Source organism: Gopherus evgoodei, chromosome 5 (genome assembly GCF_007399415.2).
Source record: "Gopherus evgoodei ecotype Sinaloan lineage chromosome 5, rGopEvg1_v1.p, whole genome shotgun sequence".
Lineage (NCBI taxonomy): Eukaryota > Metazoa > Chordata > Testudines > Testudinidae > Gopherus > Gopherus evgoodei.
This window is the reverse complement of record NC_044326.1, coordinates 103,407,320-103,425,644: the sequence shown is the minus strand read 5'-3', so window position 1 is coordinate 103,425,644 and position 18,325 is coordinate 103,407,320. Positions and strand designations below refer to the sequence as shown.

The following is an 18,325-nucleotide window of genomic DNA, read 5'->3' as shown; positions in this document are numbered from 1 at the left end:
CTTTTCTGATGTGTCAGATTCTTTTTTATATGAATGTTTCTTGTCTGATCTGGCCCCTACTTTATCCTCTTCCATCCTGTCCTCCTGACTAAAACCTAGAGACTCTCTATCAATAGACTCTCCTCTGCAGCAATCGGCTTTACCCCGTCTCTTAGTTCATGGTCACACTTTTATGTATTAGGTGCCTAGGTTCCTCTTGAGAATACCGAGAGAAGAGAAGTAATATATAATCTAATATTTTTAATTTTATGTACAGGAATATAATGTATGACAACTTTGTACACGAAATACATACAGTATTTAAACGTTAAAATCAACCAGATAAGAATTTACAATAGCAATGAAACAGACTCATGTGCAGTCCAGTTAATACTTAGTTTAAATCTGTATTTTGATGGGCATGATTTTAATTAGTTTACAATCATATAAACAAACATTTAAAATGAAACTTTATAAAATAATTTACAGAAATCCTACCATCTACGTAAAGCGGAAGTGTGTGTGTGTGTGTGTGTGTGTGTGTGTGTGTGTGTGTGTGTGTGTGTGAGAGAGAGAGAGAGAGAGAGAATAACAAGGCAGTTGAATGACTTGCCTCAGCCTTTTAAGTAATAAAATAATTTAGATGCAGTTCATGCAATATGGAAGCAAAAGAATGGAAGTTCCTTCAAGGTTTCTTGCTACCTTGAACATCTACTGAGCATCAAACGTGGACCACCGAACACATAATACAACTGCCAGATGCCATCAGAAAGCACCGGGCTTAGTCTCTCCAGACAATTATTTATGTAAACATAAATATACAAGTTGATATTTTTCTACACAGTACAAATACAGGTCACAACTTCTCAGTTGTGAAAGTAGTCAATCTCTTTATTGAAAGTAGGATAATGTTCAGACTGGAGTTCCATATATTTCTATACACCAGGTCAGTAACAGAACTTCCTTGTTTTCACCAGTTTGCTCTGATATTTGGCTGAGTGTCCTCCATGCCCTATAACATAAACATCCAGCAGGTAGGACTTGCCAGGCTGCAGGCCTTTAATTGTCTCTGTGGTAACTGCTTTCTGTAGATTCTGGCTATGAAAATATTTACAGAGGACTTTTTCTGATTTCTTCCTTGTATCTGGACCCAAGCACTGGTTGTGTTCTCTTTTCTTTTGCTCGTCACTATAATTGTCACCCACTTCCTTTTTGTAGATGCAAAATTTGTTTCTTTCTTGTGTGCCTAGCCAGGCCACTGTGGCTGAAGAACATGTGCGAAGTTTATCGAAGGCTTTGATTCTTGTGTCTTCAGGAAGAGAAGGAAATGATTGCTTATTAGGTCTTGTAGTAGCTAAGATCTTCAACATGGAAGCACCTTTCTTACTTCCTTTCAGCCTAATTAGATATTTAGCTTTTGGTTTTCCTCTAAGTTGGAACTGACGGACCTCCTCAACATTCTGAGACAAGAGAAGTTTTCCATCTCTTCTAATTTGGATCTGAACAGCATCCAGGCATGAATGAACAAAGAAGGTGACTTTTTGGTGTGATGAAACAGGAGCAAACCGTAGAAATTTGGCTCCCTTTCTCTTGATAAACACATCTGTAACTTTCCCATCTTTCAGTTCAACTGTCTTCTGTTTGGCTTCCTCTTTAGTTCTGGCAAAGGTGCCAATATAGGCAGTGCTCATATTTGTGTTAACATTTACTGCAAACATGTCAAAGTAGTACTGTGTATCAGGTTTCAGATCAGATAGTGTGAAAATGTTCTTGTTCCCAATGCAAATCTTCTGCAGGTCAACTCTTGGCTTCGAAGACATTTGGCGACTAAGCTTTGATGATGATTTTAAGAAGCTACGTTCTTTGCCAGAATTGTTGTCTGAAGGGAAGCCAAAATGAGCAAAATCAAAGAGGCTGAAATCCAGGCCTGGTTTTGGAGCCATCATGAAGGCATCATCAGAACTGAGTTTGGCTTCAGCAGCACAGAGGCTTTTGAAGTTGTGTTCTTTATTGATGACGATGCAATACTGAATTGGCTGTTTCAGTAAAGATGCTGTAGGGCTTGGTTTCCATGCCAATGTGACTGTTGTGCGTCCAAGAGAGGTGACATCAACTCTTGGATCATAAGGTAATTCGGGATAAGGCTGGTCTGATTCTGGAGTTGTCGTGGCATATACTTTAAAATGTGTATCTTTCTCAGTTGACAGCAGTTCTAACTGGTACAAACCAGATGGGGAACTAGGAGAGACAAAGTATTCAACATCATTGCCTTTGTAAGAGAACAGCTCTGCGCCTTCTTCATTAATAATCTGTTGTTTCTGCTGCTCAAGTGGTTCTGGTTCACCTAGAATATGAACACAGAAAAATGTTAAAAAATGTGTCAAGATATGATGATATAGGAAAATGAAACTCTAATAGCTACTTGTAAGTAAAATGTCAGAGCAGATGAAACAGTTTCTGGAGCATAGGATACTCCAATCATAAATAATGATCAGTTATTAATGAAATCAATCCACTTTTGAGCAAGTAGTACTTGAGTCTTAATACACAGTGAAACTGATTTAGAGATCCTATTATTTACAAGTACAACAGAAATTGTACGGTATGTGATTTTTTTTTGAAGACTGATTCACTTTGTATTTAAAGGCAGGTATTTGGTTTTTAATGCTTTTACAAAAGGATCTGGAAATCAAATATCACATTCTTTCTCTCTAGAACAGCTACCGCTTGGAGAGAAGCCCCAATTGCAGGCTTCCCCATATCAATAGCCCACAATAGGTATGTTCTCAAAGGAACACACTAGGGGTGAGAGGGAAGTGAGAGAACTCAAATCCATTTGGCACTGGTGAAACAGCTGATGGAATACTGTGTCCAGTTCTGGTGCCCACAATTCAAGAAGGATGTTGATTAACTGGAGAGAGTTCAGAGAAGAGCCACAAGTATTATAAAATATGGCTTCCAGTAATAGACAAAGAGTCCTGTGGCACCTTAAAGATAGATCTGTTAGTCTTTAAGGTGCCATAGGACTCTTTGTTGCTTTTTACAGATCCAGACTAACATGGCTACTCCTCTGATATTCTAGTAATAGACTTAGGGAACTCAATCTATTTAGCTTAACAAAGAGACAGTTAAGGGGTGACTTGATGACAGTCTATAAATACCTATATGGGGGACAAATGTTTGATAATGGGCTCTTCAGTCTAGCAGATAAAGTTGCAAAACAATCCAATGGCTGGAAGTTGAAGCTAGGCAATTTCAAACTGGAAATAAATCATCTTTAACAATGAGAATAAGTAATCATTGGAACAATTTACCAAGGATTTGAGTAGAATCTCCATCACTAACAATTGTTAAATGAAGATTGGATGTTTTTCCAGAAGGACTGCTCTAGGAATAATTTTGGGGAACTTTTATGGCCAATGTTACACAGGAGATCAGGCTGAGTGTTCAGAATGATGTGGTTTGTTAACAAATGAAATCCACATGATATCAATAAGCAAAGTTTTACTTTATGATATTTCCATATAAAATTAAGTGTTTTATTTTCAAATATGCATACTCCCTCCCTCTGCTCTCCATTACATTCCCTGGTCATTGCTCTGCTTAGATTTATAATGTACTTTCTGATCTGTTTACTCCTAGTTCTTTCTCTTGAAGCTCCCTTTAGATGAGATTAGTGCTTTCCAATGTGTTAGACTCACCTGGAGGACTGACAGAGTCACCTTTTTCTTTATTTAACCCAAGGGAGTGTATTCCTCTCTTTCACTCTCCATGTCACTGACTGTTGCCTGCCTTCTAAACTAATGTAAGGTTGGGATTCATATTCAAACAGTAAGGACTCAGACATCCTCTTAAATGTTACACACACCACAAAATTGTGTGTATCACATCACTACTCATTTGGGCAGACTTGAATCAGCTAGAGATTAAAGTCTCCCATTATCAATTCTCCCATAAAGTCCCAGAATTAGAGTTTTCACTGGTTTTTTTTTTTACCTGAACCTTCTGCACTGGCCTCTTCTGGAAGTTCCTGCAGGCTCAGCTTCCATTCCAAAGGAGCATCACATGGTGTTACAGTAACTGCTAAGGCAGTGTTATCTTCTTCAACCACAAAGAAATACCTATGACAGATTAACAAAAGTATAACATTAATAAACTATAATGACAAGAAACAGCAGTTGACAAATTTTCTGGACTGGTGCTCATGGGTAACTGAGAAAGGTGTAAACGAGGACAAATATGATGTTACCTACCACTTAAGATGAAAGCTCTTTGAGGCAAGGACCATCTCTTTGTCATGTGCTTGTACAGTGTCTAGCACAATGGGACTCTCTAAGCATATAAAATATCACACACACACAACCGCCTCCTCTCTTTCTGGCATATTAAAATGCTTTTATTAACTGTTTGATGTATACCAAGTACCATGAAGTCCATGTAAACAGTTCTTGCTTTACCCCCAAAGTGAGTGAAAATATTTTGTGCTTTCAAATGAACAATCATATTTTGCTTTTATTTTATACTCCTTTCTGTAGATATTATTACATGGGGGAGGGGGAAGGGAAAGCTGGAAAACACAAATCCTTGAAAAGCAATGTTTTCTATTTTGTATATCATCAGCTCTAGACTACAACAATTTTTACTTGGAGGTGAAATTCAGCCCTCACTCAAGACACTGGCAAAACTCTTATAGATTTGATTTCACACTTGATGTATTCCTTCAATGTCCTTTCAGACCAACTGAAAATTTATTTTCTCCATACTTAGTTCAAAGTGGGGTGTCAAAATATCAAAAAGTGTTCACTTAACCCTTTATTTGTGGTTGGTTAAATATTATGTATAATCCTGGACTTATTTGGGGTTTTTTTGTTTGTTTCTTTGGTTGGTTTTTGTTTTGTTTTTCAGTAGGATATGACTAGTTCTCTTCAATTTATCACATTACTAAATGGATTAAACAGGCACTGTAAAGTGAAATTAATACTCTGGTTTCCACATACCGGAGAGAGAATTCTATTGAAGATGGTTGTTATTTTTTATGTTATTTTTGGTGGGGTGATTGGGGTTTGTTTTGTGTGTATTTGGGTCTCAGTACAAGTATATGAAAATAGGGTGGTTAGAGACCCTCTACAGAATTGGTTTCCTTTTCCTTCCCCCACCCACCCCCTGACTTGGTTTGTGGCCTCACTTCAGGAAAATTTTGTGGTTTGTGTGGCCTCTGGAATCACACTGATAGTGAAAATAAACTGAATAGGGTTGGGGTTCAGCCTGGGTCAGTGTGACCTACTGGGACAGAAACACAGTTATTTTTTGATGCAAGAAGATATTTGTATTTTTCATTTTTGGATCTAAAACTTGATTCTAAAAAATCCAAAACAAATATAAATATTAAGTTCCACGTGCAACCCTATAAATTATACTAGTCAAGGTACCTTTTAGGTGTATCTCTGAAGAGAAAGCTGCTAATTTCTGCTCCATCTGGGATTACTGATGAATCATGGAAAAATGCTTTGTCCCGGATCTGCATCTGAAAAAGTTCCTCATCTCTGGTAGGCAGCTTCTGTGTCCTGGAATTGAGCGGGAGCAGCAGCAAGAACACAAACCAATGGAACAAGAGCATCCTACAGCAACAAAAGGGATTCATGTCTGATGAATTCTAAATGAAAAGTTCACTAGTAACTGCTACTTTTTGATATACAGTGTTGTTCCATTTTAATTGTATGGCTTTATTATTATGCAAATATATCGACTCAGAAAAGATGAAATTTTGATAAAGCAATATTTTTCTCATGACTTTGGGTCAGATTCTTAGATATTATAAGCTGATGTTGCACCTTACACCAATTCACCCCAGTTGAGGACCTAGCCCTTTATACCTACTGTGTTCTTAAGCAAGTCATATTTAAAATAAATGGTACTAGAATATGTAGATGTTTTCCAAAGCTGTAAAAAAAATAATAAATTTTTTTTAGCAAGGATCCAAACTGAAGAGTCTAATATATTCCTGATATGCACACACAGCACTAATGTTAGTAGTTACACATGCGCTTTATATTTCAGGGGCTCTTTCAGTTCATGTGGCTAACTATACAAGCATTAGTAATATATATGGTAAGGAACAATCTAAATAGACTTTTTTTCCATCTCCAACTTCTATGAAGTTGAGCTTACCCACCGATTTCAAAATGAGCCATTGTCTGGTATTTCTCTCTCTTTCTACTCTTTAACAGTGAGCAAAGCCTTCCACATATTTTTGTAGATCTATAATTTGACATTTTGCCACAATGAAATATAACTTGCTGGACCTGGGAGCGAGCACTAACACATGGTAGATAGAGGTTATATCAACTTCACTTTCCATAGATTTTGGTTGGACTCCTAGCAATCCTTTCGACAAGTAAATTTTTCCAGTCAAATTACCCTTTATATAAATAGTGAATTAGGAAAATATGAAATATTATCCCATATACATTTAAAGCATATTGATATTAGCATGCAATTCAGCAGTGCTTAGTCCTTAGGCCTGACGGGGATTCCAAAACACAAAGGCAAAGAATCCTTTACAAATTAGGCACAATAATTCATAAGACCAGACTTTCATTATTATGCCTATAACTAGATCAGTAATGACTATCCCTAGATATACAGTGGGATGGAATTAAATTCTCCATTCAATACAGGACATGATCTAATATGCAATGGATTTGGTATAGAAAAATAAAAAAGAACACCCCAATTACAAGAATAGTAAAGGGCATTTAAATTATATTTTGATAACAGTTACAAAATTAGTTGAGAGATTTCTAGTCCGCTTCCTAAGCCATGTGTATTTCAGTGAGTTTGGGGAACTAATTTGTAGTGTCATTTTTATTTTACTTTCCTTGCTATTACTAGGGCTATGCATATGGGTTTACAATATTTTTCTATTCTACAGGGTAGGTTGATTATATCTCTATAAACACACACTTTCTTCTTTAGATCAAATCTTACAAAATATTTTTTACCCCTACTTGACCATTCTCTGACAGTTTATGTGAAATATCAAACCCATGGCTCCTTGAGAAGCAGAGTGTGTAATTTCAATCATAATAAACCTACTCTTTCCCTTCAACTTCTTTATGAAAATATAAACACTCAGCCCCAATGGGAGCACCAGAGGCCTCCTCCTTCCCATTCCAGAGGATGGCCTACTACAGCTCCCAAAGAACATCAGCAGCCAGAAGGAGCTGAATGCAGGTCCCTGCCAGCCAGTGTACCCCCTTCTCTCTAATCCCAGCCCCTGTTCTCTTCCTTTGGACCCTCAGCAGAGATTACCAAGGACACAAGATCCCAAGGGTTCCCCCTCACTCCCTTCCACATTATGGAACCCCAGCAGGGTCTCCCTTCCGGGGGCCAGTCTACCACAAGTTCCACTTCCCTCTGAAGAGTGGTAGCAGGCAATCAACAGAGGAGGTGACTGGCAGCCTCCCTCTCCTCCCTCCACACAGACTTTTGGTAGAACTTGCTTAGGGACATTGGGCCCCAACAGCTCTCTCCTCTCTACTCCTGTCACATGGACCACAAGCAAGGCCTCTTCCTCTTTTCCATCTTCACCTTCCCCAATTCTGCCCTGAGAACAGCTTCAGAGATCTTCTCTCTGTGATATAGTCAGCTCCCCTTTCATACACAGCAAGAATTATAGATTGCTTCAACTCTCAAGAAATCTGATACTATTCTTGTTCCCTTAAATTGCAACATCTGCCTATAATATCATTGCTATTTAACTGCTCCTTCCATCCACATGGTCCTTTTAAACTTTCTCCCTTCATGTACCCTCCCGTTCTTTGCATCTTCCCTTCCTCTGCATATATATCACTTGCAGTATTTTAAAATGCATGTTCTATTCTTCTTCTTCACTGATTTTTAATTAATTATATTGTTATTATGCTGCAGTGTGCTAAGCATTTTGGTAGGAAAAAAGGCATGGGTGCTTTATTTAAGAAAATGTCATTACTGTTTACAGTTAAAGCTAAGATTTTTGTCACAGTTATTTTTAGTAAAAGTCAGGGACAGGTCATGGGCAATAACCCAAAATCCACAGAAGTCTGTGACCTGTCCCTGACTTTTATTAAAAATAACTATGAGGAAATAGGGAGGGAGGAGAGTCCAGCACCCATTGCTGCTGGGGCTCCAGGGTTCCCCACCCATGTGGCTGAGAGCATGGGGTCCCACCCTGTCTCCAGCAGCAGCTTTGAGCTGTGGGATCTGCTCATGGTGGCTGGGAGCTGTGCGGTCCTTCATCTGCCACCCATGCTGGCTGGGAGCTGCGGAATCCCCCTGCCGGCAGTGGCTTGGAGCTGCAGGAGTCTCTGCTGCACATGGGAGCTGGGAGCTGCAGCAGCTCGGGACTGCAGGCCTCACCACCGACCTCTCCACAGTAGCTGGGAGTTGCAGGGGATCGTTGCTGACAGCTTCAGCCCCGCTGCCCTGGGGCTGAAGCACAAATATCATAGAGGTCTCTGGAAGTCACAAATTCTTAGCCTCTTTTATAGTCAAATCATGATTCCGTCTCTCCAAAATTTGTCAAATTTCATCCTAACTAGCTCCTATTTTCTTGAATTCAGATTGAAACATTGATACTTACCAGCAAAGCTAATGATATTTGACATGTTGGAAACAAAGATTGTAAATCAAAATAGTTGCTGACTCAAATCACCAAAGTCAGCAAAAAACCTCCTTCCTTGTACCATGCTGAATGAGTTGTGGGTATGATGAAACACTTTGTTTATTTATGTTTCAAGTATTATCCTCAACCAATGGGGAGAAGAATTCTGACTTAACCAGAACAATTACAGCAGACGATGGTAAGGTAAGAAACGCTGACAGTTTCTGAAGACAGCATCCTTTAAATTAACCCCCCCTGATATCCCAATACTGTATATTAGTGTCAGCTCCAATGCAATTTAACCTTTATTAAAATAAACTACTTTTGATTATAGGATTAGCTAGACTTCTTAAATTATTTCGCCAGATAATCCACTTTAAATACCCTTGTGGATGGGTTGTCAACTTTAACAATGGAGAGGTAGAAAAGATTCAGTTTTACCTTCATTTTCTGTATCTAATTATCAAAGTATTCCTTGGATTAAAAACAACACTGGCGATATGTTGGGTTCAGTTCTGTAGCGCTTATTCAGGCATGACACCCAATGAAGTCAATGGGAATTTTACCTGAGTGAGGACGACAGCCTAGCCCACTCTATACCCTTTAAAATTGTAAATGAAAAATGAATGGTTTATAATCCCTCGCCTTGATACTTAAAGGTGAATAGTGATTTTAGGTGCCTTCATTTTCAAATACCCAACCTGAGGTACTTTAAAGGGGATTAATTTTCTTGGACAACACTTTTTGAAATTGGACATGGGAAAACTGAGGCATCCAAAATCATTATTTGGTTTTGAAAATTTAAGGCACTAGTTTTGCACAATCCTTTCATACTAAACCTAATTAACAGAATTTTCTACAACAGAGCAGTTACATTTTGGCATAGACTGGAGTTACACCCCGTACAGATTGCTCACACAACATATGCATTGTGGCCGTAAATCCCTCTTGTTTTATTTCCTTGTAAATATATTTTTGGTCAGATTCACCACTGGCACTGGTGGGTGAAACTCCATTGATTTCAATGACATCTCTCTTAAAATTCATTTACTGCTTGAGAGTGCATAATTATTGCCAAACCACCTCACCCCTTCCCCATCCCCACTTCTTGGAAACATTCAGCCAAGAATGTTTTTATTTGTTCTGTGTAACCAGGTTGGAGCCTGGTTTATTTTTAGAACACATGTACAAGAAGAGGCCTAAACTTTGCTACTCTGAAACTGTACAACTATCTGAAATATGTTGTGTGACTTCTTGTTCTCCTGGCTGTGCCACCTCCTAAATATCTTTTATTCCCTTTTCTGCAGGTTTATCTTGGTTACTTTTTTGTTTGATTGGTTTTTAAAGCAAGAATCAATATTTTATTGATATATTCCTGCTGATTGGAAGGATTTGCCTGCTATTTATCACTGATTTTAAGCAAAAGCTAGAGTAGACAGTCCTAAGTGAAATAATAAACAGTTTTCCTTCTCTAGGATTGCAAAAGTGCCCTCTAATGGCCCATCTTTATCTCCCCCCTCCCTTCCTCTCCCCCTTCGCACAACTCTCTCTCTAGTTTTTTTTTTTTTTTGTTGTTTTTTTTTGTTTTCAGGTTTTTAATTTTAAATAAGTTTCAGTGGTACTATAAAATCCATGTAGTCTGCTTTGACTTTGATTACTCCACCAATTTTCTTTAGTGGGGTGATTTACTGTATCTTTAAGACATGACTATAGTTGGAAAGGACTTCCAAAGACCTGATTGAAGTTTATGTTTTCCAAAAGAAAGGATTCTGAGCCAGTCGTCTCTGGAAGTTCTCATACCATTTCAGAACCACGTTTGCAGGAATGAAAGCTTCAGAGGGATTTGGTGTCATCTGGGCCTGTGTGACAGCAAACGACGAGGCAAAGTTATAGAAGCTATCCAGCATCTTCTGAGTGAACTGAGTGAATGAGTCTACTGATGATACAGCAGCACTTGCTACAGGAGTCTGCTGGGCCAAATGTTCCAGCAATTCCACTGAGATCCCAATCTGGGCTACAGATGGTGTCTGAGGGATGTTCATTGCTCCAAAGGGGTGTTGGCTGCCTTTCCCAGATTTTAAACCAGAAATTTTGAAGATGGCACTTGGCTTCTCATTGGTGACAAACCCCAGGAGTTGCCATACTGCCATCCCACTCTGGTCAGGAAAGCAGAAGTAGACAGATCCTCCCATGCCGTCTGGAAATGGGATAGTTCCCAGCATAAAGACCACCACATGGTTGATGTTTTCATAGTCAGGCAAGTCAAATACAAACTTATCCTGGGCCACCTGTTGTGCCACTGCTTGCACCAGCCTACCCGCCACCAAACAGCCGAACATGGCGGCAGTCGCGGAGCCCTACAGCCGCAGAAGCTTCGCGAAACACCGGACCACTCCGCAGCCTACATAATGCCTGGACCCCCCTGCAAGCCTGAATCTGGATGTGAATGTGATGCTTGGTCGCCTCTGTGATCTCTAAATTCTGGATATTTAGAACTGGAAGACAGGAGAGTAGGAGACATGGCTTGTGCTGCTGTTCCTCAGAAGGGCAAATACTGACATGGCCTTTCCTGCTAACTTCAAAAAGAAATGGGACCATTTATCACTCTTACAATGTCATAACTCCAATCTTCCTAATTTACAAAACAAAGAAAAAAATATTGCGAAGCAAGCAAAATAGCTCACTGAAGGACAAGAAAAATAAGTCACCATTTGAATGACAGAGACAGACAGATATACAGAAAGAACAAACACACACACACATACACAGGCCCTAGACCTAGAATAAAAAGAGCCAAACAAATCGCCACTGAAAAAATTAACCACTTTTAAAACAGTTTGAATACTCACTCATTCTAATAGAAATGCAGTACCAGGGTACACTGTATAATGGGCTAAAAGTATATGCTTCTGAACAGTTATCTAAATATATCAATGGATGCATACAGTACTATTAATTTGTAAATTCAAAATAGCAAATAAAACAGCTTAGAGGCCACAATGGCAGGCACCTTTTGATGGATAGACAGATAGAATACTGTTCCTTCAAAAATGCCATAATAAATGAATATTGTATGACATGTTGTGTATTTTTATGAACAAAAACACACGCATGAAAATTATATAGGTTAAACCTGATCATCTCGGCTGTGATTATCTATAATTCAATGTCTGTCTCCTGAATGCAAAATTCATATGCAAACAAACAATCTCATTTATCCAAAAGTCCAATCACATAAACATTTTGGATGGTCTTCAAAACATTTATATAATTGCACTTTACCTATATATTTAGGGCTCAGAAAGTGAATACAAACATCTGGATAATTTGTATTTTTAAAGTAGAGTGGGAAGGGGAGAATGATGAGAGAAATAAGTCTCTGGATCTGGATTAGATTTAGGTTTAGCCTGTGTTTTGAATTTATGTTTGGGGCCAAATTAGATTAGAGTTTAGGTCCAACAGCAACAAAACCATACAAGATATTCTCACAAAATATTGAGCCAAAATGGTAGTATTCTTGCAGATAAGCAGGGAGTAAGAAATTTTTACATGTTGGGCTGCATCTGAACCAGATCCAAAAATAGACTCGTCCTGGTTTTGGTAAAACCTAGAAACAAAACCTTAGGGGTAGTAGTTTCCAGCATATGGAGACCTCTCCCAAAATTTAGGGTGCATGTTTCATATTTTAGCTTCCAGCTTGGGCCTATCCAGTTTTCAGGTCAATGGAATTCCTTCTGCGAAAGCCAAGTGTTATCCCTAAATTAGTTATAACATCACATTGTCTTTCTCGACAAAACACATACTGATTTAAATTAGAGCTGGTTGAAAAAAAGAATACATTTTTTTCTGTAATTTGTGAACAAAAAGTCCCTTTTTTCATCTAAAAAATTTGAGTTGCAAACATTTTCGGACAGATCTAAACTACATGCTTATTTGCAAATAAAACATCATTCTCTGAGCAGAATAAATAAAAAACTTCTTAAAACTCACTAATCTACCAAGGATGGTAAGAGATGTGATATGATATACTATCCTTAGGATTCTGGATTTTCGTAAATCTCTTATGAAACTTACTTGCTTGCTTGTAATTCCATTTTGCTTTGCTGTTTGTGGTCAGAGCAAAGGTGAAAATAAATACTTAAAAAAAAAATTTCCTTGCACATCTACTTCTTATACACATAGGTCTGTATATAGACAAATATACACATGATTCTCTTACAAGGCACACAATACTCTCTTACAAGGTTGCATGAATATTAGATTAACCAATAGAGATTTGCCAAACAAATTGCATTGATCATAAATTGTAATACACAAATTATTCATCAAATGCCTTATCTATGGAAAATATTTCCTTTATTCCCCAACTATCTGCAGGTCAGAGAGTCCTGTAAAAGATTTACAATAACAAAAAAGGATCTGGGTTTACTTGAAGCAAATGCATCTGGAATAAATAAAACCTAATGTTTAATTACAAGGAGTGGAAAGTGCATGATTGTAATTTAGTGAGGATAATTTCAAGGCACAGTCTGCCGCAGAGGTTCCTGTTTTGTATTTCTTTTCTTTTTATTGTATGAATGGTTAACTTTTTTTTAATCTACAGCCTAGTTTTAAAATTAATGGCATTCATTTTTCCTTTGTGTCACTTCTGATAATAAATCTGTAGAATCCGATTTAACTGTAAAGAGAACATAGCCTTGGAAAATAAAAGGACATGCTATGTCATCTCTGACTTACTGTAGGAACACTAGTGTTAAGGATCTACAAGCTTTTCCATTATAAACCCCTATTTTTCAGGGTTTTATAATTCATCTGCAAAAAAATTTCTCAGAGAACAATACACAGTCTCAGCTAGAGAGCGTTTTTTAAAAATTATTTATCAAATTTGGTTGAAATGTATTTGGCTATTAGTATATAAGGGAGAAAAATGGACAATTTGTACTTTCAAATTACTTGAGGAAGGGTTACTTGTTTCTCCAGCAAGTATCTGTTTTTTAAAATAGTTTAATTTTGCATATTTAGGTCTGATCAGTGCTCAGGGTCTTGTGAAAGGTGCTCAGCAAACTCCCTCTCCCCACCACTCCATTCACTTCAATTCACATGGACTACTGAAGAAAGTGCTTGGCACCTTTCAGAATCTGCCCCTTTGTCCAGAAGTACAGATTAGAAAGACAAACAAAAGGAAACAGCTATAAGGGCATGCACAGTATTTACTTTTCTCAGAAGATTTTTTTTAATACACATAACGAGTGGGCTTGTACAACACAGTGTCCAGATTAACATCCGATATTTCATTGGTGTGGCAGACTATAACTGTGGGGGAAAGAGCACTTATGCACTATTGTTTCCATAATCTGTGGATTAAAGCTCTCTAAATCCAGACTGACAAAATGGACTATAATGGCCCCTTTGAAGCTTTTAGGATCCATCATGTCAATCATCTGTGGATTAAGAGACCTTCTCTTGCAATTCAAATTCAAACCTTGTTTTTTTTTTTGCTGTAAAATGTTGTTTTAACAAAGGGAATCACAGTAGCATACAAAAGAAAAATCTGTAGAAAAATAAAAATACAATAAATGTCAGGTTTATATTTTCAATGGATTGAACACCATTAGAGACTTGTATTGCAACAAATAGGGTATGGTACCTGCAAAGTGATGAGATTTTGTTATAGTAATATTCAGGAAATGTCTCAGTGTAGGCATGGTGAAAAGGAAAATAGAAATATTCATGAAAATATAGTACCAAAAATATCAAAAGCTATAAGGAGTATTTTGTTTTCTAAATGAAGATTTATATTTCTACTTTTCATGTGATTACAATAGCTTATGACTACTGTGGAGTTGCCATTCTGGAGCAGACCACTGGTCCAGCTTGTCTGATGCTACAGAGAAAGGTTAACCAACACATTTCAGCCTCTACATACTGCCATCAAAAGGCTAGAGCTCCAGGAAGGTAAATTGTGAGGAAAGACATTATAGATATATTACACACACACACACACACACACACACACACACACACACACACACACACACACACACACACACACACACACAATGTTCCTGATTCTTCTCTCATTTACACTGGTGTGACTCAGTGGAATCACTTCTGATTTACACTGGTGAAAATGAAAGGAGACTCTGGCCTCCTGTTTGGCAATAATCCCTTTGCAAATGCACTCAGCACTGCAATTATGAATTGACTTTTTTGTATATCTTTCTGTAGAGAGAATCTAATTCCCTGGAGCCGTGGTTCCCAAACTTGTTCTGCCACTTGTGCAGGGAAAACCCCTGGCAGGCTGAGCCGGTTTGTGTACCTGCCGCGTACAGGTTCAGCTGATCACGGCTCCCAGTGGTCATGGTTCACTGCTCTAGGCCAATGGGAGCTGCTGGAAGCTGCGCGGGCCGAGGAAGGTACTGGCCACAGAACAAGCAGTGGAACAAGTTTGGGAACCACTGCCCTGGAGGAATTAGAGCACCTCGTGAGAGTTGTGTTTCATGTCACTGTAGTAATAATGATGAGCACCTGCTCATTGCTAGTCTCCAAAGCAGCCTAGAGTTTCACTTTGCAGACTGAATAAAAGTTGGTCCAACTGTTACCATCATATTAACTCACCCTGCAAAAACCTTACAAAAGCCCTCAACATCTTTTTTAAATGATTTAAAAAAACAAACAAACTCAAAGCTCATTACCTCCCCTGACAGAAGTCTAGTCTTCCATGTCAAATACTGATCTCAGAATGCTTCGTTGAGGTCTGATCCAAAGCCCATTGAAGTTAATGGAAATCTTTCCTTTGACTTAAATGGGCTTCGGATCAAACCAAGTTTGTCACTATTATTATAGAAGCACAGATATGGGCAGTTCTGAACGATGATGGGACTAAATGTCTTTGCAGAAATCCTGGACTATCAGTGGTGACTTTAGAATGATCTAAAGTTAGCATGAAAAGCCAAACAGAGATTTGGGGGAGTTAACAGGGCCTACACTTCTTGTTGGATGCCATTATCAGTCTACTGGGATTTGTGGCTGGAGGTAAGAGAGGATCTTCAGAAGGCTCTCCACATGAATAAACAACAACCTGTATAAACTAGCAGCTATAGTTACTTGAACCAGTAGCCTTGGAGCACTTGTTTGCTGAGCCTTGGCAGATCCCAGCAGCTGAGGAGGTTGTTTATAGAAGAGGGAAAAAATAAAAGGACTGAGTACACAGGGAGTTATGAGAGAGCAAGCACTGAAGCACTGAACATGTCTCCAGGCTAACTCTGATTTACAGGGCCCAAAGCAGGAGCACGGAACAAAGGCAGGGGAGGGCAGGGCCAATCTGGATTTGAATTACCTCTGCATCTCATTCTGTTGCTAAACGGGCTGAGTTCACAAAGGTGTGTGTCTACAAAGGAGTACTTGTCTTGTGCACAGTGGTTGTGAGTGCACTGAAACTCCTCACATTTTTGTATTACTTTTTGGTGCGTTAGAGGTAGGGAGAGGTTGTTCCACTATTTTATGAAGAGTCTGGAAAGCACACAAAGGCTATTTCTCCCTCCTTTCTTAATTGTTTTCCTTGAATAGCTACTCAAATTCCTCATTTGTAATTTTACAATACCTTGCTTTTGTGGTTATTGTTTCTCAATGGTTGACAAGTGGTTCCTGTCTAAAAGATAACAACTACTAGCACAAACATCCAGAACACCCAGGGTGGTAACAACCGCTCTCTTAGCTATCTCTCAGTTGTAAGAGCAAAGCACTAGAGCAGTAGCCTTTGTAATGGCCCATACCACACTGCATGAAACCAGTAGGCTATTCCCTGCTTCCATGGTAATTGACCCAGTGACTGAAATGCAAGTGAAGCAGTATCCTGTATGGGTGGCTTGTTATGGCCCTCACATGAACCCTTGTCCTTTGGAATAGTGAACTAGCCATGGAGCACAATTCAAAAACTTTGACAACCCACTCCAAATACATCTGTAAACTGGGGCTACTGGCTTTTGTTAAATTCTGGAAGGCTCGGTAGTTTATTTAGTAGTTGTGAGTGAAAGGAGACTATTTAATTTTGGAGAAAATATTTAAATTTGTAAATTTTGCCTGTTTTACTGTTTTTGGCCTTATTTTTGGATATAGCTGAATTGTATAGGTCAGATCCTCAGCTATGCCAATTTACATTAGCTGAGAGTCAGGACTTGTCTCTTTACTGGGCACATAAATATAAATTATACAGATGGATTACAGAAGTTTTGTTTTTATAATTCAGCCACTTACCAGAATCCAAAATTACAAAATTTAATCTGAATTTGAATTTATGAGCCAAATTTTGGATTATCTCTAACATTATATCCTTCAAACTGCACAGGCATGAGAGTACCCCTACTAGTCCTTACTGAATATGGGACCAAATGCTATGTTTGATGGTTTAATTATTTGCTTCTTATTGTTATTAGTTACAAAATCTCTGTGCTTAATTTTCCCTAGCTATAAAATGGAGTGTTGTTAGGAGGGATGTATTAGAGCATTATGAAATGGGAAAGTGTTATGTACGTGCTAAGAATATTAACAACTAGTTACATATCTCTATCATATCAGCACTGAAGAGATGGGATGGTCCCTTCTTTATACACTCAGACATCATCCATAGTTACAGAAACAAAGACTTTTCATGACACTGTGAAGGTCGATAAACTCTAAATTGATTCCCATACTCCTGAAAAATGTCATACTCATGGCCATACAGCTTTTGGTCCTTAGGTTCAGCTGCAGCTGATGTCATTGGGAGTTGTGTACATGGAACAAGAGCACAGCAAGGTCCTTAACATTCAAATATGTCCATAATATAAATTAAACTGTTATCCCTGCAATTTCTTCCCTGAATGTTTATTGTATATTAAGTTCTCTATAGCTTCGCTGGGATATTCTTGGCATTATTTGTTTTGTTCATTGATATGTACAACTGGAAAACCCCCCACCCCCAAACCAAAACAAGCATCCCCATCTGGATTCAAGAGAGAGAAAGTCTTGCATAGCTTTACTTGCACTCATAGCCCTTGCTTACCGTCTTCAGCATTACTCACACAGGGCTCTCTTCACATGGGTAGTCTCTTTGACATCAATAGGGCTAGTCATATGAGTGAAACTTGCAGGTTTAGACTTATTTTCTGTTTCACCACTGATGACTTTTTCCTATAAGTGTCTCTGCTTAGTCCAGATGGGGATGATTGTTTTGTTTTTCTTTGTTTTTCCCCCCCAGTTGTGCTGACAATATTTTCCCTGGCAATTATTATTATTTGTATTACCCGAACAGCTAGGAACCCAATTGTCATGTTTTCTGCTATAATTGCTTTGCTACAGGACAAAAGAGCTTGCAATAGCTATGGACATTAATATCCTCTTTGTCAATACAAATTATCTGCATCTACAGTAATTTTTATATCATTCTATTAATGATGCATCAGCAGCATTAAAAAATGCTACTAGAAACAAAGCAGTCTAGCTGTGGGAACGGACCACCATACTCTACCTCCAGAATGTTCAACTTTTAATATTTCTAAGGTTCTCTTGTTTTCCCAGTAGGGAAATGGAATGTCTAATGTTTCACCAAGTTTTGGCCATGTTTTGTGTGGATTGTGAATCCTAAAATTTATGGAACTAGTGTTCGCTGCCTAGTCACTCTGTACAAGGGAGAGAAAAACAACAAGCAACATGCACCTCTTGGTC

The 18,325-nt window shown here is 38.4% G+C and overlaps 2 protein-coding genes across 2 annotated transcripts in view; both read right to left on the bottom strand.

Moving 5' to 3' along the window:
* Positions 1–225: 225 nt before the first annotated feature.
* NDNF (neuron derived neurotrophic factor) overlaps positions 226–18,325 on the bottom strand; it is a 29,241-nt gene continuing 11,141 nt past the window's right edge. Inside the window, exons 2-4 of the mRNA XM_030564978.1 lie at positions 5,409–5,597; positions 3,976–4,100; positions 226–2,323 (exon numbers count right to left, since the gene is read on the bottom strand). Of these exons, the coding sequence (XP_030420838.1) occupies positions 927–2,323; positions 3,976–4,100; positions 5,409–5,596 (1,710 nt within the window). The 5' untranslated portion in view covers position 5,597 and the 3' untranslated portion in view covers positions 226–926. The remainder of the gene's footprint in view (positions 2,324–3,975; positions 4,101–5,408; positions 5,598–18,325) is intronic.
* Positions 10,203–11,040, bottom strand: LOC115652637 (protein Hikeshi). Its single transcript, XM_030564979.1, has one exon. The coding sequence runs from the start codon at positions 10,957–10,959 to the stop codon at positions 10,366–10,368; it is 594 nt and encodes a 197-aa protein (XP_030420839.1). The 5' UTR covers positions 10,960–11,040; the 3' UTR covers positions 10,203–10,365.